A 26972-nucleotide genomic window follows, 5' to 3' on the forward strand; every position below is an offset into this window, starting at 1 on the left:
GTGGTTTGCATGCTTCTGCCATGGATACTTTCCATGGTTTGGAGGAGAATTGGCCAATGTCAAAATAGCTAGTACAAAATAGATTATCCCAAATAAGAGCATGCACTGAACCTGAAATTTGGGTTCAAGGCTCTACACAGAAGCATAATAGGATCAATCTACCACAAAAACCAAACAACCTACAGTGGTAAAGAAGAAAAACCTACCAACATAAGTTACAGATATACGTTCAGTTACAAGGAGAAGTAGCAAGACTATGGCCCAAACAAGAGGCTTAATAAACGACCCAAAAAAGCAAAGGATCCCTAAATTAACTTTAACCCTACTATTATCGCCTATGGTGCGCAAAGACCTCCACCCAATTGTCGCTGCCACCAAAAATGTTGACCATTTTTCGGTGCTGGTTGCCCTTAGAGCCTTTCTTCGCCTTTGTTTCGTCATCAACAGAGGATCATTCCTCATGACTACTATTAAGGGGAAACATTTAACCTTACCATCTAAAATTAAGATGAAGTTTGACAAAGTTCATAAATACCCTTCAAATATCGGTCAAGTTTTCCTCTGGAAATGACAAAGACATGACATTTTTTTAGAAGTCACCAAAACGTACATAGAAATCACCAAAATCAACTGTTGGTTTTTCCCGTAATCTGATTCTTGGCCAAATCACAAAATTGAGCATAAATCGAGTAAAATAAAGAATACAAGAACATAAAATTTTTATATGTTCGGATCAAAAGATCCTACTCACTCCAGAGACTCCGCCTCTAGTCAATCTACTATATGAATAGATGATTACAACACAATATTATAATCGAATCCCACAAGAATCAAAGCTATTGGAATCAAACAGAAGCAATGTATTACAGAAATACAACTCATTCTTAGAACGAGTAATAAAAACAAAACAAGTTTCTTATTAACAAATCTCACACGCCTTTAGGCGATTTTCACCTAGATTTACCAATTCCTGTAATCGATTCTTGCCAAGAACACAAGGGATTCATGATGTGTGTCTCCGTCACGGATTAGGGTTTCAGTAGTGCGAAATGAGGAGAAGGCAATCTGATGACATTAGAGCAACACAAATCCTTATATAGCAGCAGGCAAAATCGGGCCAGCAAGAAATAAACGCATGAGTCAAGAGACATGGACTTTCAGTCCACATCAAGAAACATACTGCCCAATCAAGAATAAAACATGTGGCCCATATAATAATTTAGCCCACTTAACAACAACTTTAGAACATATTATATACACATTTAAATGTTAGCTAAATGAAAACCCAAAATTACATATATGACAAATGCAAATAAAATGCACATAACAAATATATAAAAATATATTTTGAATCATAAATCCTAACACAAACAGTAGTGATCTAATAAAATATGAGCAAAAATATACCCACGTAAATGGTAAACCTTTTGAGTTTTTTTGAGAGTGATAGGGGATTAGCTTTTGGTAAAGGTAAAAATGTCTCATTTAGTGAAGACTGACCGCATGTTTGTCTTGAGAGTATATAAAGTTGCGACCGCATTCGATTTATTTGGAGGTCGAATTAAGGGAAAAATTAGTCTCTTTCAATACTAGGTAGGCGAAGTCCGAACACCTGAGTCATTAAAAAAAAAGAGGTTTGTTAAATTAATTATTAAAAATAAAAGGTGATATCCAAAAGTTAAAAGAGAAAATTAGTGACATGAGGCTGTGAGAGTGTCGGTGTAATTTTTTTTAAATTTATTTTTTGAAAAGTTTAAATTGTATAAAATTTCTTGACACAAAACAACAATATAGAATTTGTTTTATCAAAATTTTGTTTGTATGAAATTATATAAGACAAAAGTTTTAAGAGGAAAAAATAAAAATTATTTTCCAAAATTTTTACCATTTGCATTTCATTCAAATGATGTGTTAATAATATATCTAAAATTAATTTTTAAAAGTTGAATAATATAACACGTGTAATTGTTACGCATTGTCCACCAATATCTAAATATAAGACACGTGTATCGCTGCATGTTGTCCATCTGTATGAAACTGACGTTGCCCTTCCTCTATTCACGGTTATATCATGCCCATGGAACTTCCCTTTCTCTCTCTCTCTCAAGAAGAGGGACCGCTGGTCTGGATTGAATAAGGTAAGTTGTGCTGTGATCTAATTCGTTCAATCTTCAGTTTTCTTTTGATTGTTTGCCTGTTTAATTTGATTTCTATATACATATTGGGCTCACCTTTTTCGATAACATTTTCAGGAGTTCTTTCATACAGAGCCGGCTCTGAAATTATAGGGCCTAAGTTAAATTTTTTATGGGGCCTTTACAATTATATTTAAAAATAAAATTAATATAAATAAAAAATTATTATATAAAATTCATAATATTTCACTTTAAATTTTTTTTTTAGTAATTTTAGATGAAAAATTAATAATTAAATTATTATAATTAATTTGTTCTAACATATATTTTTCAATAGACATAATTGTCAATCCAATTAGTGTAGATTCACTAATAAGAGAGAGATCATAAATATTGAAATATAAATACAAAATTAATTAGTAATTTAAGGACTAATAAAAAAAAATCAAAAGATATAACTGATAAATCACACAACGGGATGATGAGGACAAAAATAGAATCACAAAAGAGAATGCATAATTATAAAATCAATTGGATTGAGGACTTACACCTGTGCAAATTGATGGCAGATGCAGTGATAATGGATGGATAAAAAATTGAGAAGAAGTGGAACTGAGGAAGACGATGAAGTCGTGACCACTGCCAGATGCATGGAAATAGTTGTGATACAATCATATAAGGTGGAGATTGAGATTAATTAAAAATGCATGGAATAGTTATAAAGGGATGTGTGCTACTACCAGACGTATAAGAATGGAATTGATTATTAATAAATGAATGTGAGAAATTGAGATTAATTAAAAATTATATTGATACTCATGAGATTAATTATTGATAAAAGAAAGATGAGAGATTGAGATTAATTAAAAATTTACAATGGTTTAAAATAGGCATGGCCCTAACGTCTCTTTTATTTTTAAATTTATTATTTTTAATTAATTTTATTTTATTAATTAATTTAAAATCTAAAAATTAAAATAGGCATGCCCCTTCCTGGCTGAAAATGGGCATGGGCCCTAGGCTGCTACTATGCCCAGGGCCGGCCCTGCTTTCATATATACGCGCACGGTCACCCTCTGTGTTTCGATTTTATTGTCCAGAATCCATACCTTAATTTGCTGGTAGATCGATTGGAAGTTCTAGCAGCTGATTGGAGCAGTATCGATCTGGGAGTCGAAACGCTCTCGATGGATCTGTAGGCCAATATCGAAGCAGTCAGATCGGGGAGTCTGAATTTATCAAAATCCCCTCTACCGATCTCTAGACCTAAGCGGTCAGATCGGTGAGTCCAAACTAATCGAAAACCCTCTCGATCGCTGAAGCAGTCACGGAAGAGAGTCTAAACTCAACAAGGCTAGTCTTATCTTCAGGTGAAGTCAGTGTTGGAGAAATCCAATTCAGAAATTTGTTTCCCAGAAAGCAAGCATTGATAGTCATTCACTTCAAAATCGCCCCCTTGATCGATGCAATCACTCTTCAGAATAGTGCAGAAACAAGGTAATTCATTTGACTGCTTAAAATAATGTATATGGTTTTCATATACCTACATTTCCTTGATCTGATATTTGCAAATTAAGCTATTTGAGGTAACGTTGTAAATGACACCCAATAAACTTACTAGTGTATGTTATTGTAGCTGTCTATGTTTTTTGAATTAATTGTCATATGCATTAATGTATGAAAGTTCTCTTCTCGTAAATTATCACTTTTTTCATACTTAATTAATACTAGTGTTCAAAAAAAAAAAAAAGATTGGGAGAAGTGTATGCTTTTATAGCGGTGTATGCATTTCATTTAATTGATTTACATATGAAAGTTCTCTTAGTAAATTATCACTTTTGTTTTACTTAAAAAATGCTGTGTCAAATCGTGCCTCTGAGAAGCTATGTTGCACGGAAACGGGAAACTAGGAAACGCGGAAATGGAAACGCGGAAACGGTATTTTTCAAAAAAGTTAGGAAACGGAAACATGGGGTAAACTGTAATTTTAAAAAATATAGGGGTGTATGTGAAATTAATATATAATTTATATACTATAAATAATATTAAGTTATAATTTTGCAAACCTAGAAATACTATAAATAATGTAATTTACAGTATTACCCTAGAGTATTACCTGCAACTTGCTGTCAATGGTCGTTTCGATTTTGCAAACTCTAGACCCACGCCGCTTCTTCCGTCTGCCCCTGTCGTCGACTCGCCGCCTCTCTTGCCGTCGACGTGTCTGTTGCCCTCGTCCTCGCCCTCGCCGTCGATCTCGCCTCTCTCATAGTTGATCTCTGCCATCGCTGCTGCTTCTCTCAGTCGCCATCGACGAGTCTCTTGCCTTCACCCTCGTCTTCGTCTCGCCTTTCTCACAGTCGAAGCGTCTCTGCCACCATCATTCGCCTCTCTCGTCATTGACGAGTCTCTTGCCCTCACCATCGCGTTCGATCTCGCCTCTCTCATAGTAGAAGCGTTTCTGCCGTCGTCGCTCGCCTCTCACCCTCGTCGCCGCCCACCACCGTACACCATTTCTCGCCTCGACCGTCACTGCACACTCCATATCTGGCCTCGCCGCCAACCACAGCCGCCTCGCCTCTCGGTGACCATTGTCTTCCTCCTACAGGTGAGCGACCGTGGTCGCTGGAAACGCGTTTCAAGTGTGAAATGCGTTTCCCACATTTTGTGTAAATTGCGAAACGGCCCCCAGAACGTTTCGCAATTTACAGAAATGTTTCGAAGGCCGTTTTGGGCCGTCTTCGCGTTTTCGAAACGGGAAACGGTTCAGAAACGCCGAAACGGCGCCTCCGAGCCGTTTTCGTGCTTCATAGCTGAGAAGTGTAGTTCTAGCCTTCTAGCCCTAGGTACTTAGATCTTTTTTTTATACATCAATCCAAATTATGATATTTTTAATATATGGAGTATTGATAAAACATTTTATAGCTAATAGTAATTATAAAGGATACGTGTTGATCCCATCATGGCAATAGGCCAACGGTTTGGGAGTTCTTTTATGTTCTTTGGTCCGGGGTTTAGACCTTAAACCCATCCAACCATTTGCAAGATGACCTAGACCCCATGATGCCAAAATGAGATGGGTGCAAAGCCTGACCTTGTGCAGTATGATGGGGCTAGGTCACGGGCTTGCCTTCTCAACAGTAATTGTAGCTCAAACCAAACGTTCTCTAGTAAGGACCTTCATGGTCATGCCTATAAGGGGTTGCAACACTGGTCATCCCAATTCTCAATGGGCATGTAGGATGTTGGACATTCAATTCTAGAAGCATATTTGCGAGTTCTTTGAAACTTGGCATTCAAAATACTGTCCAGGATGGGAAATATTTTGCAAGAAGACATCCTGAGCAATCCCAATTCTCCCGTGCCCAAATCTTGCTTTCCTGGAATGGATCTCATCGGGAACTCTGACTCTCCAGTGCATGCTCAACGCGCAAGGCACTCCCTCATCGACCAGATGAACAAGGTAGATCGACAATATGGCAACGAAACCATTGCTCCTGGTTTCGAGCTTCCATGCGCTAAACCGAAGGCCAGCCTGGTGACTGCAACGCCTAGCCGGAGTCGGGGTTGGTGCCGGGAGGCTTGCAACGGCGTATCTCTGCTAAACTCCCCCTGATGAGAAGAGTATGGGTTCCGCATTGCTTTCTGTAAATGATGTTACCATATGCTTACTAAATTGCAAGACTGGTTTGGTACGTTGCTCCTGGTGACAGGGTGATTAATTTTGATGGCTATGTTGCATGATGTATGCAAAACAAGATGCCCGTAATTGCCAGTTTTTATTATGTGATGGCAATAGTAATTATTATTGTTCGATTGATCTCGCAATATGCCATTTTTCATACTTCAAGTATGAAGGTAACTAAAGTTTATTTATTAATTATATAATAAAATTATATTTCAATTTGGCCTCCAATCAATCACTAATCTTTAATTTTTAGTTTAAAACTTCTTATATTGCATGGAAACAGAAACAAAAAATGCTAGAAAAATATGTAAAAAAAAAAAAAAAGAGATTTTTTTGTAAATAAAATTTTTTAATGTGGAAAATATTTTAGCATAAAAAATAGAATAAGGAAATTTTTAGGCCCTCTTCAGTTTAAAAAAAAAAATTATTTTTCAACTCTAGTTCTATAATTAAAAATATCTTAATATTTTATGTTTAAAAACAAATCATAATATTCATTTTTAAAATATTTAAAATATTAAAAAAATATTTTATAATTTACATTACAAAGTTGAAAAATTATAATACTAAGTTTCGTATTTTTTAAAAGGAGATTCAATTTCTTAAATTAAAAAATAAATAATATTTTCTACAGCTGAACAAGTCTTTGAGATTTTAAAATTTATTGCATAAATAAACTTTTAGTTAATTTGGTGTCGTATAAATTAATTAATAATGGGAGTTAAAAACCTTTTATGTCATAAGTTGCTCTATTTAATTTTTTTAAATTAAATATATTTTTAAAAAAACATTTTTTTTAAATTTGATTTTATAAAAGAATTTTCTCATCCAAAGCCACACTGTAACATGTACAAATTGGGATCCTAAGTATGGGCTACAAAATTTGATTCATACAACTAAAGACGACTAGGTATGCCAAGCCTGATTTAACGACGGCTCACCGTATTCCTTAGCCGAGTAGGTCCAGGCCCACTTCAATCTCTATCTCTCTCTCGCTCGCTTGTTCGCTCTCGCGTTAGGGTTTCAAGTCGATAACAGATTACGCAGGTAAGCAATAACTCGTTACCAATATGGAGAGAACCCATGTTTTTATTTGCCAGGCATATGTTTTTGTATGAATGTCTGTATAAAGTTATATATAGGTACACGCAGAGTGATCAGAATGATGGTTGAATGTGTCTGTATGTAATTGTTTGAGGCATGTTTTGGCCCCAACGAACATGATTGTTGAGTTTGGTTTACTTTCTCAAATAGTTTCAAAGACGAGATTGGATGCGCCATAATGAGAGTTGAGTTGAGTGGCTTCATTCTGTTCTTTTTGGATCCACGCCCTTTCTTTTTCCTGCAAACTATGCAATATGGGCACAGGGATGCCAAGATTTGTTTGGAAACACTATAAATTATTGTTGAACTGAAATTGTGGCCCTGAATATAGTGGAATGGAGAAAAAAGGATGCATATAGCCTATTTAATTAGTTAGCAAGTGTACGGTTAAGTAAACACAATAAGGGTGTTGCATTTCAAGTACCAAGAGCACTGTTGTTAGAATCTTACGATTCACGATTCGAATCGTACGATTCGACTCGATTCATATAGAAATCGAGTTGAATCTATATGGTGAATCTAAAATCCTTAGAATCGTACGATTCACGATTCGAATCGTACGATTCGACTTAATTCATATAGAAATCGAGTCGAATTTATAGGGTAAATCGAAAATCCCTTAGAATCAACTATGAATCGAACGAATCGACCGTGAATCGCATGAATAGCACGATTCGTCCAATTCGTGTGACTTCGTCTGCATGTGCGCTTTAATCAAATATTCGTTTGATTTGGCTATCTTTGAAAACAAAGAAGATGATGGAAATGATGAAGATGATTGATAACTAGTGAAGATTATGGAGAATGAAGTTTATTAGTAACCTTATAGTTGTAGGTTTTTTTTTTTCTAACTTGTTATTTTGAAAATGGTTTGATTTGGTGCAATTTGAATTTAAAGGCAACATGAATATACTTTTGCCTTTTGGTATAATTTTAAACTTAGCAAATATATTTAGAAGTTTATTTATCTATTTATATTTAAAAGAATTGATCATGGTGGGCACATTATTTATTTTATATGGATATATATTATTTATAGTTGAAATTGAGAATGTGTACCGAATCTTACGATTCAATTCGATTCTTGATTCACGATTCATAAAATAAGGATTTCGGTTCCCGATTCGAATCTCAATTTAACAACTATGACCAAGAGCCATAAATGACACAGTAAACAGAAAAGAACAAGATTTAACGCTAGTTATATGCAATGATTTGGAATAGTTATGTGAGTTATTATTGGATATGATTGTGATCTGAAAGTTTCATCAATGAAGGGAAAATTGAGAATTATGGTGCTGAGCACAACAATAATGTGGGAGTGCATGGCTTTAGCATAACTAAGAAAATTGGTTTGATATCCAACAAAAGAAAAAAAAAGAAAGAAAGAAAATTGGCTTGTCATCCCTCAACCAAATTAATGGCTCTGTCTCTTGTTATAACTTTGATTATCATTCTGTTTCCATAATTGATATCTTAATGCAGCTCTGGATATATGGGTTTGCCACGATTTGGACGCCCCATAGATGGAAAATCAAGTCCTAATCTCTATGTGGCCAACTGTGGACCAGCTGTTGGACTTTCTTTTAACACTATTGCAACAGTGTTCAGCACCTTTGGAGAAGTGATTGGAGTGTATGCAGCTGATGAAAGTGGCACTCGTGTTATTGTTTCTTATGTTGAAGAGAGTTCTGCTCAAGCAGCCTTAAAGGCTTTAAACAAGCGTCCCTGCCCTGATCTGGCAGGCCGTTTCTTGCACATACAGTATTCAATAGTTCAGCCTCCTAAACAGGTACTGGACTTGTTCTTTCTCTAACTCTTTAGATTTTGTTCTTTAACTTTATGTGCACTTTATTAATCTTGATTTGAATAACAATATGAGCATAGATTTATATTTAATTTTGGCTTGACTTTTATGTTAAGTATGGACATTTGAAGTAATTAACACTGAGAAATTTGGCCTGGGCCTTACCTTGAATGGATTTTATTTTCATTTAACTAAAGATTTACCTTGCCTAAGTAGCGCAAAACTATTATTTTATTTTATTCCTTGAGGAGGTGTTTCTGCTTTACTTGTGTGTCTGATGCTGGGAATTTCTAAAACTTCTCATGCTTGTTTTATTTAGGTTTCTGCAATGTTTTAAAGTGAGCTTCATTTTTCAAGACTCTGGGCTGATTCTTTAGAAATACTGATGATGCTTCAGAACATTGCTTCATTCATGTGAAAATAGCCATCCCTGAAATGTCCAACCTTTCTTCAAAAGTTAATAAAGAAGATAAGATTTGGCCTTGTATATTCGTGGTCAAGTTTAAAGCATCTGATGGACGCTTATCAATAATATAGTCATAGAGTGGACAAGATGTAAAAAAGACAATGGAAGAAGAATATAAGGTATGTATACTATATAACGTCTCTAGTTTCATGCTACTCATGCAAATGTGATACAAATTTCTAAAAATTAATAGAATTTTCCTTGTATGAAAACAATTCATTGAAAAGCTCCAAAGGGGGCTTGCCCCAGCTAACAAAATTCTAATTATCAAAGAAAGACACAGTAGTGTGAAAGAATGAAGAAAAAGAGGTTCCTAAGAAAGAGGGGGGGGCGGGGGGGGCAGGGATGAGTGGCACCACATTCTTTAAGCTATAAATATAACTAAGAGATGGTAATATGGATGCATAATGTTGATATGACTAGTTATGGACATGCTAACGTGACAATTTCTAGAAAATTTATGACAAGAATATATCAGAAATGAATATATATTTATATAAATGAAAGGGGGATGGACTAATAGCTACAAGCCTGCATTTTTTTTTTATAGCTAATATTTTATTTGTTTTTGGAACTTGTATTTTTTATTCTAATTTGTATGAATGCCAGACTTTGATTTTTTCCGTTTTTGAATTGTGTCTCATGATCTCATCTATATATCTGCTTCTTAGTAAAAATAAAAAATTAGTATGACACATTGGATGAGTGCGTGACACATATATAAAAGTTTCTCATGAATGTTCATGTCTAAATTACATTGATAGATGCAATTTTTGGGTCTTTGTCCATCTTAACTTTAATTTGCTTTACTGCTTCATTTTGGCCACATATATATAGAATATAGAGTTTAGGCTGATATACAATTTATAGAGCATCTCGTGTCTACGGTGGTCTCATCTTGAAGTAAGCTTGTATGTTTGTGGCAGATCTTTAGTTTCTGGAGCATTTTTGTTAAAATCTCGATTTTACGCGTATGATTTTACGGTTTTACGATTCGAAGACTCCTAAACGATTCAAATCTCATGTAAAATCCAATTTGGGATAAAATCCTATAAAATCTCGATTTTACATATACGATTTTACGATTTTACGCTTCAAAGATCCCCAAACGATTTTACGATTCAAAGACCTTCATTGATTTAAGTTGCAATTTAGAGGATACTTCCAACGTCTCAATGTCACATAGCATCTGACATTGGAACTTATGCAATGAATTGTTATATTTTGCCTCTAAATTGGAACTTGATTTAACATGGATTGCATAAGTTCCAATGTCACATAGCATCTAACATTAATTGCATAAGTTCCAATTTACTTGATTTAAATTATAATTTTTACTTGATTTAACATTGATTGCATAAGTAAATCAAGACAAACAAATAATTAATTAATGGACCACCAAACCCCAAATCGGGATTTTACTTCATCTAATTAATGTTAAATCTAGAAAAAAATGCAACATAAATCTAATGGAAGACGTTGAAAGAATCCTCTAAAGAATTTCAAGCTATATTTTACCTATAAATTACCTATATTTTGCCTCTAAATTGCCTATATCAACCTGCTAGTTTTTGAGCTATATTTTGGAAGTATCATCTTTTAAAGGGTATTTTTAATTATCTCTAAAATCTTACAATTTTACGATTCGATTTTACTATCCGATTTTATGGACACTTTTTCGATCCCACTTAAAATCCCGATTTTAACAACCTTGTTCTGGAGCTCATAAATTTTCTTCGTTCCTCTTTGAAGTGAGTAAAATCTTGGCCAATGCACTTATTTGATGTTTTTAACCTGTGGTGCCAATATAAATTTATGGAGACATTTTGTAAATGATCCATGAGAACAAATCGGGCTTATTCTGGAGTAGAAAAGTACCTGACCATTTTAGGGCTCGTAACATTTGATACATACTCTTTTTTGATGGCTTATTTGTTTGTTGTCTTAAATAATTACACCTTCTTGTTAGGTACTCACGAATGACTCAATTCCAGTATCTTTGGCAGCTAAAGATTTGAATATTCCTGGCCTTTATTTGTGGCCTGAGTTCATCACTTCTGCAGAAGAGGAGGTAGGTAATCTTTTTAGTTTTCTTGTGATGTCAGTTATTGCATTATTTCATCATCTTCACTTTTCAGTTAGACACAAAATGTGAGATGCTTTTTGGGTTTACTAATGTATTTTAAGTATTGATTGAATTTTTCAGGAATTGCTTGCATCAGTTGATGACATGCCTTGGAAAACTCTTGCAAAAAGAAGGGTTCAGCATTATGGATATGAGTTCATATATGAAGTAAGTAATGATATATAGGGTTGAGAGTGAACAGAGCTGCTTGTGAATGGCTCGAAGCATGGCTCAATAAGGGCTCATTCAAGCTTGTTGATTTTAGTTTAGAATTTAGGGTTTAGGTTTTAAACTTGAGCTTGATTTTTAAGCTCGTGTAGTAAATGTCCTGGGCTTGAGCTTTAAGGTGCTCGGCTTGTTTAGGCTCGTGAACAAGCTTGTTTGTAAGCTCACTTATAGGCTTATATGAAGTATATTTTGAAATAATGTGTGTTTTTTATAATTGAGAATTTTTGTTGCTATGTTATTTATATTATTCAAGATTTAAAAAGATATTAGAATACACTAATTTTAGATGTTCTCGTAAACAAGCCTGAAATCAAGCTTATAATGACTTTTAAATTTAGAACTTATGAAAAAGCTTGCATGAAACACGTTTAAAACTTGTTTGAAGCTTGTTTAATATAAATGAGTTGAATTCGAGCCTTAGCTCGAGCCTCGTATTTGAGCCCACTCAAGCTCAAGCCCAATGAAGTTCTTAACAAACAAGCATGAGCTTTTATGGGCTTGGCTCGAAGTTCCTTCCAAATACCTTGCTATTCAGAGACCCTATCACCTCTTTAAATAAAACAGAGTCTAACCTGTTTCTATTCATCATGGCCTCACTCTCACCAATCTAACCCTTATATAATCTTTTCCTTCTGCAGTTTTTCCTTATCATTAGCATAGAACTATTCACTCCTGTTCCATGTTTTATGTTGCTGCATTCTGTACTGTCAGTGTTGACACCAGGGTTTATATGTTGTTCCTGAAAGCTTTTCATGACTGTTTATAGGCATGATGGTGTTTCCTGTGTTCTTGTACTGATCTATTGAGATGTATCCCGAAGAGGGTCTAGTTATTGGTCTAGTATCCTGCTCTATGGCATTCTGAAAAAGGATGGGGTTAAGGACTGGTAAGAGTTGTTTACTTCTGTTTGCTCCCCTTTCTAACAGACAAGGAATGTTAATACAAGCCAACACATGGGTGAATTGCCATCTTTTGTATCTCACATACTTGAAAGAATCATGAAGATTTCAGATTTTGATGATGCTGCAAATATAGTACTAGACCAACTTACGGTATGCTATGATGTTTTTCAGTTCTTCAAAAATTGTCCTATTTCTTTGTAGTTGTACCATTGTCCTGCTTATAATTCGTCTAATCTATTATGAATGGGGGAAATTTTCTTTTTCCATGACATAATACCTGCTTATTCTTTTTTATTCTGATAGGATAGAATTTGCTTTTCCATGACAAAAAAAGTTCAAGCTCCCAATTCATTTATGATTCTAGGCTTCTAGCTTCATTTATGATTATCAGCATTTATAACTTTCATGGTCTTTCTTTCAGGTTAATGAATACCCCTCTGGAGTGGGCTTGTCCCCACATATTGACACCCATTCAGCATTTGATGGATTAATTTTCAGCCTTTCCTTAGCAGGACCTTGCATCATGGAGTTTAGGAGGTATACAGATGGTGCTTGGCTTCAAAAACCTGATTTGGATGCAGACAGCAAGGAAGAAAATTCTGATTGTGGCTCAAATTTTGTGAGGAGGGCTATTTATCTGCCCCCTCGTTCAATGCTATTGTTTTCTGGGGAGGCACGATATGCTTGGCATCATTACATTCCGCACCACAAGGTATAATTTTATTATCCATAGCTGTAAATTCTGAGAGCTGGACTTTCATTGTCATTCAAGTCTATTTCATTATTTGGGGAGAGCCAGGACTTGGCACATAGATAGGCTGCTCACTGTGACCTGGTTGTCATGAACTTGAAATGTGTAAACACCCTCCTCATTTGGGGTAAGGTTGTGTATGCTTTAGCTTTTTCAAAAACCCTGTATTGGTGGAATCTCATGAACTGGGGTGCATTCTTGATTATCTGAGAAGGCTATTTTTCTGTTATTCATCCTGTTGTCAATATTTAAACACCTCTGCTGCTCGAGTAGCCATTTATGCGAACTGCCAGGTCCTCATTCTTGATACAGTCTTAATTCTTTCAGGAGCCGTTGCATGATCAATATAAAGTAAACAAAAGAGTGTGTGTTTAAATTGTTTAGGTTAGGAAAACTGGGATTATTGAGTAGTTTTCTCTCCGTGTTTGTGCTGTGTTTTTCTTTTCTTTCTTTGCTAATAATGCTGTGCAGTGTTTTATTTGTTCATTATGCATTTGGTCTTTCCTTATCTGTTAGGGAATGCTTTAAGGCATTTATTTTATTCTTATTTGAGGTAGTATTATTATTTTTGGATAAATATGTATTGGGGTGTTTGTAATTTTGCTTATGATGGCAAGGTTGTTTGGTTTGCAGCCATACCTACTTTATCTGTAAAGGGAAAACCTAAAGAATCTGTATAACTGAGAACTTTGTCAATGGTAGGTACCTGAGAGACTTGCACATTTTTTTCCTGGCCATTACGATCAGTCCTGAAGTGTCATAAGGAGATAAACATTTTAAGCCACTGGGGCAGGAACTTCATTATTGTTTAGGCAGTGGTAGGATAGTTGGATGAAAGAGTTGGGACTGGAATAATACTTCTAGTCCTGTTTATATTGTTTGATTCTCTGGTTGGTTGTGTCCCAATCGACCAACCCAGAACCAAACTGATGTGTTCAATTCCTGCAAAATTGGGAAATAGAACCTGAAAACGAGAGAAGTGTGGTTACTCTTGATTCAATTCACGGGGACCTTACTGTTCCTTCCAATAGATTGAAGAATTTCCCTTTCAGCCAGTGTTACAGTTTTTGAACTATACTTTGAGTTGTTTGCCGACACTGGAAGAGGTGAGCAGAGGAGATAAATCTTGGTTTCTTGGTTCATCTGTAAGGGGCATCTCGATTTATTTGGCCTGTTTGGTGTATGCTCCACAGTTGCATATTATACTTAGATTTCTACGTTTTTACTAATCAAAATAAAAAAATTTGCTCCTTAATTTTGCAACTTCAACAACCTGCACTTTTAGCCTATAGTTCCCGGTGGCCAGAATTATAAAAAGCTTTTGCACGTAATCTTTCTCATAAGATACAGTTCTTAGCCCTATGAGTAGCCACATCCTCATGGAGACACTTGGACACTTAAAATAGGGTCAGTTTTGAAGATTCACGGGTTCTGGCTCTTATTTGATTCACATCCTTAATTTGTGAAATGCTGGTTTTGTAGGTTGACCTGGTGAAGGATAATGTGATCAAGAGGGGATCAAGGAGGGTGTCCTTCACGCTGCGGAAGGTCTGTGATTATACACTCTTTATGAAATTATGCAGTTTAAAGTTAAAAAATCGACTGTTTTTCTCTGCATTTTCTCTTCTGCATGCTTGCTGGTTAGACATGAAAAACGCGGATGTTGATTAAGTTGATCTTTTTAGGTAAGAGAAGGGCCATGCAAATGTGAATTTCCTCAATACTGTGATTCTCAGAGTTAGAAGTTAGGTAGTATGCTCGCTCTGAGATGAACTCTGGTCTGGAAATGCAAAACTGTGTCGAATGAGAAATCGGATTCCCATGGTGAGATGGAAACCGAGCAACAAGCCGATGAAGACCTGGAAAAGAAAATATGATCTTGATCTTGACTGCAAACTGCCATCTGCTTTGTTAGGGGACTGATTTTCATTTCTTCAGATGTAAGAGCAAACACTGAATGTGGGTGGATAATGCCTCTGTAGTGTTTACATGAGAAGAACTTCCTTATGCTTTCTCATAAATTAAAGTGCTAATCTTAAATAGCAGAATAAAATTAATCAAAGCACGAAGAACATACAAATTTTTTAGTGGTTCACTTTTAACGTGAGTTACATTCATTGTTGCCGTTGTAAGTTTTTCACTATAACTAAATTGGAGATTACAAGAATACATCCTAGCATTTTTTAATAGCGATCTTAATATAAGCAAAATTAGGACAATGAAAATACACATGAAAAACTCAAAATTGTCCTTATTATAAGACTGCATATAAAATTTTGCCATAATTAAGCTCCACACACTAATATTTTCACCATGCATTATTTGGTAGAATGAATCTTGTCTATCAGGACTGTTTGCATGTCTCATGCACTAGAACCAACTTTTTCATATTTTAACTCGTACACTTCTTAAATTTTGATTATTTAGCTCAGACATCTCTTAAATTTCAAAATTTTATTCAATTAATTTTATTTTTTTCTAAATTAACTATAACCCTTGTTCTCTTGTTAACAAAATTAAGTAAATTAATTTATACTTCTTGAACTTTGAGTTTTTAACCTAAACACCCTTCAAATTTTTATTTTTGGCTAAATCAATCCATGATTTTTTTTTAATTTTTTGAAAAGACTAAGACTAATTTAATGAAAAATAAAAGTTTAGAGTGTATTGCAGCTAAAAACTTGAAATATAAGGTTGTATAGATAATTTATTTAATACTATTAGTAATGTAGGGGCATTGTGACTAATTTGAAAAAAAAAATTGAAGTATTGATTGAGCCAATTTTAAAATTTAAAAACTATCTAAATCAAATAATCAAAATTCAAAACATATATAATCAATTTACCCTTTTAGTTATTATTTTTGTGTTAATAACCAACCATGTTCTTAATTCAGAGACTGAATAGGACTCCATTAGTTGTGTTGCTTCATATTTGATCATTTTAGTTTTCTCTTTGTATTTTCTTTCTTTTTGCAATTTTGATAATAGAAAAAGAATGAATTACAACTGCAATAGATCCGAGTTTTTAGACAATATGTGAATTAAAATAAAAATTATTTTTTTAGTTATATAAAAAAGCCAATTAAAAATTAGTTTTTAAAGTTTCAATTTTTGCATGAGGATGATTAGCCAAGAAAAAAAAAATTAAATTTGCATGTCATTCAAATTAATAAATAGGCATGGCAAAGACATGACATTTTTTTAGAAGTCATGACATTTTTTTAGAATCACCAAAACGTACATAGAAATCACCAAAATAAACTGTTATTTTTTCACGCAATCTGATTCTTGGCCAAACCATAAAATTGAGCATAAATCAAGAAAAGTAAAGAATACAAGAACATAAAATTTTTACATGTTCGGATCAAAAGATCATACTCATTGCAGAGACTCCGTCTCTAGTCAATCTACTATATGAATAGATGATTACAACACAATATTACAACCGAATCCCACAAGAATTAAAGTTATTGGAATCAAACAAAAGCAATATATTACAGAAATATAACTCGTTCTTAGAACGAGTAATAAAAACAAAACAAGTTTCTTATTAACAAATCTCACATGCCTTTAGGCGATTTTCACCTAGATTTACCAATACCTGTAGTCGATTCTTACCAAGAACAAAAAGGATTCATGATGTGTGTCTCCATCACGGATTAGGGTTTCAGAAGTGCGAAATGAGGAGAAGGCAATCTTATGACATTAGAGCAACACAAACCCTTATATAGCAGCAGGCAAAATCGGGTCAGTAAGAGATAAACACATGAGCCAAGAGACATGGGCTTCCAGCCCACATCAAGAAACATACGGCCCAATCAAGAATAAAACATGTGGCCCATATAATAATTTAGCCCACTTAACAACAACTTTAGAACATATTATATACACATTTAAATGTTAGCTAAATGAAAACCCAAAATTACATATATGACAAATGCAAATAAAATGCACATAACAAATATATAAAAATATATTTTGAATTATAAATCCTAATACAAACAGTAGTGATCTAATAAAATATGAGCAAAAATATCCCCACATAAATGGTAAACTTTTTGAGTTTTTTTTAGAGTGATAGGGGATTAACTTTTGGTAAAGGTAAAAATGTCTCATTTAGTGAAGACTGACCGCATGTTTGTCTTGAGAGTGTATAAATTTGCGACCGCATTTGATTTATTTGGAGGTCGAATTAGGGGGAAAACTAGTCTCTTTCAATGTTAGGCAGGCGAAGTCCGAACACCTGAGTCATTAAAAAAAAAGAGGTTTGTTGAATTAATTATTAAAAAAAAGGGTGATATCCAAAAGTTAAAAGAGAAAATTAGTGACATGAGGCTGTGAGAGTGTCGGTGTAATTTTTTTTAAATTTATTTTTTGAAAAGTTTAAATTGTATAAAATTTCTTGACACAAAACAACAATATAGAATTTGTTTTATCAAAATTTTGTTTGTATGAAATTATATAAGACAAAAAGTTTTAAGAGGAAAAAATAAAAATTATTTTCCAAAATTTTTACCATTTGTATTTCATTCAAATGATGTGTTAATAATATATCTAAAATTAATTTTTAAAAGTTGAATAATATAACACGTGTAATTGTTACGCATTGTCCATCAATATCTAAATATAAGACACGTGTATCGCTGCATGTTGTCCATCTGTATGAAACTGACGTTGCCCTTCCTCTATTCACGGTTATATCATGCCCAGGGAACTCCTCTCTCTCTCTCTCTCTCTCTCTCTCAAGAAGAGGGACCGCTGATCTGGATTGAATAAGGTAAGTTGTGCTGTGATCTAATTCGTTCAATCTTCAGTTTTCTTTTGATTGTTTGCCTGTTTAATTTGATTTCTATATACATATAGGGCTCACCTTTTCCGATGACATTTTCAAGAGTTCTTTCATTTCATATATACGCGCACGATCACCCTCTGTGTTTCGATTTTATTGTCCAGAATCCATACCTTAATTTGCTGGTAGATCGATTGGAAGTTCTAGCAGCTGATTGGAGCAGTATCGATCTGGGAGTCGAAACGCTCTCGATGGATCTGTAGGCCAATATCGAAGCAGTCAGATCGGGGAGTCTGAATTTATCAAAATCCCCCCTACCGATCTCTAGACCTAAGCGGTCAGATCGGTGAGTCCAAACTAATCAAAAACCCTCTCGATCGCTGAAGCAGTCACTGAAGAGAGTCTAAACTCAACAAGGCTAGTCTTATCTTCAGGTGAAGTCAGTGTTGGAGAAATCCAATTCAGAAATTTGTTTCCCAGAAAGCAAGCATTGATAGTCATTCACTTCAAAATCGCCCCCTTGATCGATGCAATCACTCTTCAGAATAGTGCAGAAACAAGGTAATTCATTTGACTGCTTAAAATAATGTATATGGTTTTCATATACCTACATTTCCTTGATCTGATATTTGCAAATTAAGCTATTTGAGGTAACGTTGTAAATGACACCCAATAAACTTACTAGTGTATGTTATTGTAGCTGTCTATGTTTTTTGAATTAATTGTCATATGCATTAATGTATGAAAGTTCTCTTCTCGTAAATTATCACTTTTTTCATACTTAATTAATACTAGTGTTCAAAAAAAAAAAAAAAAGATTGGGAGAAGTGTATGCTTTTATAGCGGTGTATGCATTTCATTTAATTGATTTACATATGAAAGTTCTCTTAGTAAATTATCACTTTTGTTTTACTTAAAATATGCTGTGTCAAATCGTGCCTCTGAGAAGTGTAGTTCTATCCTTCTAGCCCTAGGTACTTAGATCTTTTTTTTATACATCAATCCAAATTATGATATTTTTAATATATGGAGTATTGATAAAACATTTTATAGCTATTAGTAATTATAAAGGATACGTGTTGATCCCATCATGGCAATAGCCCAACGGTTTGGGAGTTCTTTTATGTTCTTTGGTCTGGGGTTTAGACCTTAAACCCATCCAACTATTTGCGAGATGACCTAGACCCCATGATGCCAAAATGAGATGGGTGCAGAGCCTGACCTTGTGCAATATGATGGGGCTAGGTCACGGGCTTGCCTTCCCAACAGTAATTGTAGCTCAAACCAAACGTTCTCTAGTAAGGACCTTCATGGTCATGCCTATAAGGGGTTGCAACACTGGTCATCCCACCTTCCTCTTTAATTGGTTAAAAAAAAGGTATGTATTGACTAATAGTAGTTAACTAATATATATAGTATAGATTCGAAAAGATCAATGCTCCCCTTTCGAGAGGGAGAAAGTTATCTCTTGCGGTGTGTCGCTCTGAATAGGTTGTTGAAACCCTAGATCATGTTGCATCACCAGCATTCCAATCTTCCTTTCATTTTGATCTTCCGTCTGTCCTTTCCTTTCTAACCCTTAATCGATTAAGTCCCTCTCCCCAATCTCCCTTTCACCCATTCGCAAACATCCTCAATACCCTAAAGCCCTCCCTCTAGGGTCACTTCCTTGCCCTCTCCTGGGCTAGGACCCTCGGGGGTTATTCTTGCCCATGGATGGTTTTCCTATCTTGATTGCCCTCCTTAAGCCCTATGGTTCTTCGCCTCTAATACTGCTCGGCCTTGTATTGTTTGTGGCCCGATGTTGTGGAATCTATGTCTCTTTGTGGGCTTTTGTTTATATGGGTTTAGCTACCCCTCCCATTCCTTGTAATGATTAGCAAAAAGAGAAGGACGTGTGTTGAATTGTGCTTTATTTTCAATTACACACGCACATTCTCACTACGTAACACTAAAAGTAGCCTACTCTCTCTCTCTCTCTCTCTCTCTGTGAAGAAAGAAGCCTTTGATCTGCCAAGCAAATCTGGTGCATAAATATATATATATATGTATGTATGTATTTTGTTAAGTACATATATGATTATAAAAACAAAAGAATTAGATAATACATGAGATACTTTGTTTCTATCCTTGTTGCAGATCTCTATAATAACAGGGGAAGCTTGTGTGGCGGCCTCGGTCCCACATCTGGAGTGCCAATGTAACCCTCTATTACAATCGTGGTCATTGACTGAACTGAAGGACGATTATGCCCCTAAAGGTTTGGACGCCCTAGGTGAGATACAAGTTTCACTACCCTTCACTTGTTGAGAACTCAAGTCCCAAAAGACAATAGGCAACAAAGAGCACTTGAATCTCGATTGAGTCACATGTTTCACGAGGCTGTGCATAAAATTTTTTTCATGTGGTTTGTGGTAATAGAGGCAAGGTTTTTGTTCTTTCTTTAATTTGCTCATCCCCGGGCAGGTAAATTGAAATCCCCACCTTGTTGGGTTCTCACTCCGTTCACCACCAAACATCTCCCACTCATGAGTAATCTCCTCGTAAATCGTCATTTTTTTTTTCAATGTTTACTACCTTGGCAATTGCTTCCCAAAAGGTATTGGTTTCTACATAACTCATCCCCCTATGAACTTGAAGGTGTAATCTCTGAATAAAACGCTCTATCTTGTTCGCTTGGATCAACATATATGTTGAGATATACTTTAATGTCTTGAACTCATCCTCGTATTGCAACATTGCCAAGTGAGAAAGTTGTCACAATTCCATGAATCTTTATTTCTTGCAGAGCTGTCAATCATAGGGATAATACTTCTCATAAAAGCCCCCTTAAACTAACTCCAGCCAATAGGGGGTGGTTGTTCTCCAAGCCCCGCTAGCTAATCATTTTTCTCCTTCAAAGTCTCAACTGTTGACCTCCACCAAAGTCTGGGCTATTCAGTTAACACAAAAGTAGCACACCTTACCCACTGATCCCGATCTAAACAATCCATGTACTCCAAAAATTAATGGATATCGTCCAACTAGAATTAGGTTACACTTGGATCAGCCTCAAGCTATTCTTTGAATGTCGATGGTCGTAGGTCCATGAAAGCCTTAATCTAGTTAGCCGCTTCAGTATTCGCCTGTCATACATGAATTGTCTCGTCATTCGCCTATAAAAAACAAATGGTGTGCAGATGGCACCACATACCCAATGGAATACTCGAACATCACTTGTCCCTAGTGTTGAGAATATTGATCTTGATTAGGGGCATGCAGCAGAAACATCTAGGCACTCCCAAGTACGTGTAAAGTCGCCAGGCGAATGATGAGACAATTCACGTACGAATGGCGTATACTGAAGTAGCCAACTAGCTGTAAGGCTTTCATGGACCTACGACCTCTGACATTTAAAGGACAACTTAAGATTGATCTAAGTGTAGTTGAATTTTAGTTAAATGATATCCATCAGTTATTAGATTACATGGATTGCCTAGAGGATTAGTGGATGAGGTGTTTTACTTTTGTGTTGACTGAATAGGCCGAACTTTGATGAAGGACAATGGCCAAGACTTTGAGGGAGCAAAATGCTTAGCAAACGGGGTTTGGAAAACAACCACCCCCAATTGGTTAGAGTTAGTTTAAGGGGGCTTTAAATGATAAGTATTATCCCTATGATTGGCAGCTTTACCAAGAAGTAGGAATTTATGGAATTGTGGTAACTTTCTCACTTGACAACGTAACAATACAAGGATGAGTTTGTGAAATTATTAAAGTATATCCTAACATATATGTTGATCGAGAGGCAAACAAGATGAAACGTTTTATTTAGGGATTACGCCTCGAGATTCATAAGGGGATGAGTTATGTGTGGAAGCCAGTACCTTTTGAGAAGCGATTGCCAATGTGGTAAACATTGAAAAGAAATTGATGAACTATGGAGAGATTACTTGTGAGTGGGAGATGTCTGGTGGTGAACAGAGTAAAATCCCAGTGGAGATTTTAATTTACCCTTTCGGGGATGGGCAAATTCAAGAAAAAAGAAAAACTTTGCTCATATTGCCACAAACCACATGGACGTAATGTTTTATGTAAGGTGGCAAAGTCGGCGAAGGGATGCCATTACTGTGGAGAGGTTAGGCACTTTTGTCAAAGATTGCCCGAAGCAAAAGGAGCAACTTGCTACTGAGCCAACTCCATTAGTCGTTGGTGCCTAGAGGAAACTGGTAATGTGTTTCACCCGCAACAAGCCGGGGCACATTTTCACTCAATGCCCATAACATGGAAGAGTTGGACCTATAAAGTCAATAGAGAGAAAGACATCGGTGGCCATAGGACGAGTGTTTAATTTGACAAAGACTGACACTACGATAGATTCAATGGTGATTGCAGGTACACTTCTTGTTCAGGACATACTTATGCATGCATTAATAAATTCAGGAGGTACAAACTCATTTATATCATGTACCACAATAAATTCTATAATGGGAATTATGTTTGTTACCGATCTGAGTTATGTTAGAATGTTAGGTCACAATAAGGGAAACTATGTTCTCAATAGATTTGAAGAAGAGAATGATTGCAACACAATTGTTGGCGATGAAGAACTTGTTGAAGAAGATGATCGGGAAAGGCAACATGGGCATGTGGAACCACCCTTTAGAAAGAAGCAAGCACGTGGCCTTGTTTGTGAGTTGAGTGTGTGATCCTCACGTATTGGGAAGAAAATAAAAGAAAAAAATAGAGAAAAATTCTAAAAAATATATAATAAATTAAAAACTATTTTGAAGCAAGGGCATGTGTGGGGAAAATTTGAGGTTTGAGAAGCATTCTGGACACATTATCTGATGCCGGCACTCAAATTAAAAAACTAAGTTTTGGCCACCGGTTAAAGATTTGAGTGACTGATTCTTCCTAAAACTTAGTTTATTTTATGTGCATTGTTAACAATGGTAATTATTATTGATTATGATGTATCAAAATATACATTATTTGTATTATGCATGTGACTATTGGTTTAATTGCATTATGTGTTATTATTTGACCATGATGGGAATGGAAAGTCAGTCTAAAAGATAATTTGCATTAAACCCAAGGTGACGATCAATAAGATGATTGTCACAATTGGATCCTAACTAAGGATCAATTAATATTAGTCGTTGGAATTCTGTGACTATATATGTTGAGTCACATTATGCTTATATATCATGCACGACAATGCTTTTAAACTTTTATTAAATGGTTCAACATTTAATACGATATATCCAAATATGCTATGTGACTAGTAAGACAATAATAACAAAAGCAAGGAGGGCATGCATGGTTAGCTTGCTAGAAAGGGCATTTAGTAATTTTACATAATTTTAAATGTAGTTTATGTTTTCAATTTAGATGATATAATCTTAACTCCAAAGATCTAGTTTATGTATCGTTGAAGCTAAGTTATATTTTGAATGAATACATTTAAAATTATTGTTTTCAAAATATAATAATAAATTTATACTTATGAGATAGTATTTATCTTCAACCTTTAGTTTCTAGGAAATCTATAAAATAGAAAATGGGGTGTCGGGTGTCTCCCACACAAGCTTTTCAAAGCTTAAGTCAATTTTAATCGAAAAATAAAAAAGTATTTATGTAACTTGTGTAAAAGTTCTTTTTGTGTACCTCGGTTAAAGATATTACTCCATATTTATAAATATTGAGATTGTTAGGCAAAAAGGCATTCGAGTTTTTTGAAATTATCTGTTACAAATCTCTAGGAGAAGATCTCAAAGATAATTTGATATATTCTCATCGTGTCATATTATGGATGGTCCCCATGCCTCTCAAACCTAGCAAAAGCTCTTGAGAGGGTCTGCTACAAATCTTCAGAAAAAAATCTCAGAAGTAATTTGATATATTCTCATCGTGTCGTACTATGAATGATCCCATATCTCTCAAACCTTGCAAAGGCTCTCAAGAGGGTCTCTCCGGGCTACCCAAGAAAGACTTCTAGGAGGGTCTCTCAGAGTTTTTTCAAGAGAGGCCCAGGGACATTTTCGAATGACAGCTTTGTTAGAAAAGTTTGAGCTTTTTTTTTTTTTGGTTTCTTTCTCTTGGATGTACTTTGGTTTGTGTTCGCTTTGTTGGGTACACGATATTTTATGTATTTCTTTATTCGGCTATGATCTAAATTATGTTTTTTTGTATTATTTTTGATTATCCATCTTTAACTTTAATTTTATCAAAAATTTGGAAAACTTTTGAGTAAATATAATCATTAAAAAAATAATTACATGCCCGCGGGGTGTTACAAATGATGTCTAGCCAACAAAGTTAACAATCCAAAGATCCTTGGGGTTGCGAAATAGAAGGTTCAACAAAATAAGAGAAATATTAAAACATTGGAAACAAAGTTAATCTCCAAACAAAGCAAAAGGCCAGGAAAAATAAATAACTGATAAATTTTGACAACACACTAACAATCAAGTATGAAGCTTAAAGAAAACTAAACGATGAACAACACAAAAAGCTTCACAAAATAGACTCTTTTCATCAAGAAGTCTTAAATAGCCGAGAGCTATTGATGGACCATTAAACACTTGGCAAGAGAGCTATTTTGGATCATAATCCATGTGATAGGCTATTTTGGATAGTTTATGTAGAAAAATGACAATATTTAGATTATTGCACTCTTGCTGAGAGACGATGACTGCAAATGAACCTGAATGAGTTAAAATCTTGTTTAATAGATAATCTTTTTTATTTGTTAAAATCAAAGTGCTCCAAGATTAGTTTTTCAAAAATAATTTTTGAACCCATTTTGTCAAATGTTTTTTTAGTTTATCTAATTAAAAAAATAAAATAAAACCCTTGTCGAACAAACTTCATCCAACTTTACATAAGCCACATTAAAATTGAGATCCAAGTATAAATAAACAATTTCTTTTATTTTATTTTGGTTGTGCAATAAATATACATTTCCCATATAATTTCTTTCTTGTTTTTGCTAGTTAAGGGAAGATGAAATTTGTAAATCCCATCAACCTCAGTTACCTCGAGATTATTGTACCCAATCTTATATGATCAGTATATAAAAGTCATTTAAGATCTATGTGTTTCAAAAATACCTTTAACCTTGCTAGAGTTTCTATTGGATATACAATTCCATGAATGAGGAAAAATATCTTAAGTGGGGCCATAGTTTATGCTGGTTTATTTCAGGTTGAGTTTCTATAGTTGAACTATGGTAATTCAAGGTACCACAATATAAAGTTTATTCTAACCAAAAATAACTTCATATACTGTCACCTTGAAATTACTGTGGTTCAACTGTTAAATCTCAGCGTAGGAAGAGTAACAAAAAATGTAATAAATTAGATATTTCTTCCTCATTCAAGGAATTATACAATTTAATAAAGATTCTATAGCAAAGTTAAGGATATTTTTGAAACATATAGCACTGAATTGGCCTTGATAAAATAAGTATCTGAGGTCTTAGGTAATAATTTCAAGGTAATTGAAGTCAGTGGGATTTACAAGTTTCACCTCTTCAAGTAGTGAGCAACTTGGGATCAAACTAGAAACTCAAAAATATTGGAAAGGATCATATATACCATCGGTCAGAACAAATTAAAAAGGGTAGCTTGATCAATCTCATAACAACATTCCAATTCTATTACGGATGATTTGAACTTGAGTGTTGGTTCATGGTGAAATATTCTTCTAGATTACATGGAAACTGATAATAGAAGTTGATAAAGAGCCATCATAATCTCATAATTTAGTATTTTATGGAAACGCATGGAAATGGATAGGAGAAACGTTTTCGATACAAAATAAAAACGGAAAACCGATACTTTTTAAAAACAGTAAAAAAAGGAAATACAAGTAAAATGTAAATTAAAAAAATATAAAGTTTTTTTGTAAATATAATTTTTAATATAAAAAATAATTCAAACATAATACGAATAAACATAAATAATAAATATAAATTTCATAATAATTAATAGTTAATATCTTTTTTTTTTTGTAAAAAAAATGGAAAACACCAGCTAATAATGATGTTATTGTAATCATATTTTGAAAGTAATTGAATGGTTTGGGCACTAAAAACAGAAATTATATTATTTGTATATGGAGTTTTCGTGTTTAATTGTAAATTCAATACAATTCAATTTTAAATGCATTGATAATTTATTGAGTCATGATTACAAAAAATTATAGCAAGATTAGGACAATTATGGATTGCAAATGCATTGTACATTCATTGGATTAAAATTACAAAAAAATTATAATAAGATTACAATAGTTACAGATTCCACATCTATATATATATTATAACAAAATAGTCGTCAAATCATTTTCCCGCCCATTTTCAGTTTCTATTTTGATATTTTATTATGTTTTATTTATTTTATTTCTTACCCAAAATAGAATTTTTGTAGATCATTAATTAAGTCTAAATTTATGGAAAACATGTAATTCTTGGAATCTGTAGATAATTTTTTTTAGCAGTAAAGTGCTTGGAGAATGTGTAAATATGGTATATGAAGAGACAAGAATTAATCTATATTATTAATTTTTAAATATTAACATAAAATATATATCTATATATATATATATTATAACAAAATAGCTGCCAAATCCTTTTCCCGCCCATTTTCAGTTTCTATTTTGATATTTTATTATGTTTTTTTATTTTTTTTCTTACCCAAAATAGAATTTTTGTTGATCATTAATTAAGTTTAAATTTGTAAAAAAAATGTAATTCTTGGAATCTGTAGATAATTTTTTTTTAGCTGTAAAGTGCTTGGAGAATGTGTAAGCATGGTATATGAAGAGACAAGAATTAATCTATATTATTAATTCTTAAATATTAACATAAAATTTTAATTAAAATAAATTACAGAAAAATGAAACTTTTTAAAATCGGGATAAATCTTGAGATATCAGGTAATACCATCTATATATATATTATAACAAAACAGCCGCCAAATCTTTTTCCCGCC

The 26972-nt window shown here is 34.1% G+C and overlaps 1 protein-coding gene and 1 long non-coding RNA gene across 9 annotated transcripts; both read left to right on the top strand.

Moving 5' to 3' along the window:
* The first annotated feature begins 2123 nt into the window (after positions 1-2123).
* LOC127812976 (uncharacterized) lies at positions 2124-23017 on the top strand. Of its 6 annotated transcripts, none has more exons than XR_008026031.1 (4): positions 17926-17985; positions 18072-18558; positions 20137-20272; positions 20419-23017. It is a non-coding gene; the product is annotated as an uncharacterized LOC127812976 (long non-coding RNA). The 6 variants fall into 6 exon arrangements; XR_008026032.1 differs by having other exon boundaries at positions 20137-22371; positions 22502-23016; XR_008026029.1 differs by lacking the exon at positions 17926-17985 and adding an exon at positions 2124-2138 and having other exon boundaries at positions 20137-23016.
* Positions 3148-15301, top strand: LOC127812974 (alkylated DNA repair protein ALKBH8 homolog). 3 transcript variants are annotated; one of them, XM_052353598.1, is made up of 8 exons: positions 3152-3632; positions 8413-8719; positions 11170-11271; positions 11407-11493; positions 12480-12605; positions 12877-13167; positions 14689-14754; positions 14892-15301. In XM_052353598.1, exons 2-8 carry the CDS (start codon positions 8423-8425, stop codon positions 14946-14948), a joined length of 1026 nt encoding a protein of 341 aa, XP_052209558.1. In that variant the 5' UTR covers positions 3152-3632; positions 8413-8422; the 3' UTR covers positions 14949-15301. The 3 variants fall into 3 exon arrangements, with proteins under 3 accessions (XP_052209560.1, XP_052209558.1, XP_052209559.1); XM_052353599.1 differs by lacking the exon at positions 3152-3632 and adding an exon at positions 6808-6870; XM_052353600.1 differs by lacking the exon at positions 12480-12605 and having other exon boundaries at positions 3148-3632.
* Positions 23018-26972: the final 3955 nt, after the last annotated feature.

Source organism: Diospyros lotus, chromosome 11, assembly GCF_014633365.1.
Source record: "Diospyros lotus cultivar Yz01 chromosome 11, ASM1463336v1, whole genome shotgun sequence".
Classification (NCBI taxonomy): Eukaryota; Viridiplantae; Streptophyta; class Magnoliopsida; order Ericales; family Ebenaceae; genus Diospyros; species Diospyros lotus.

What these genes read in the sequence shown, in the direction of transcription:
- LOC127812974 (XM_052353598.1), top strand. Translation starts at nt 8,423, where the DNA reads ATGGGTTTGCCACGATTTGGACGCCCCATAGATGGAAAATCAAGTCCT. An exon ending in TAGTTCAGCCTCCTAAACAG is followed by an intron (nt 8,720 to 11,169) that starts GTACTGGACTTG and finishes CCTTCTTGTTAG; the next exon opens with GTACTCACGAATGACTCAAT. An exon ending in TGTCCTTCACGCTGCGGAAG is followed by an intron (nt 14,755 to 14,891) that starts GTCTGTGATTAT and finishes TGATCTTTTTAG; the next exon opens with GTAAGAGAAGGGCCATGCAA.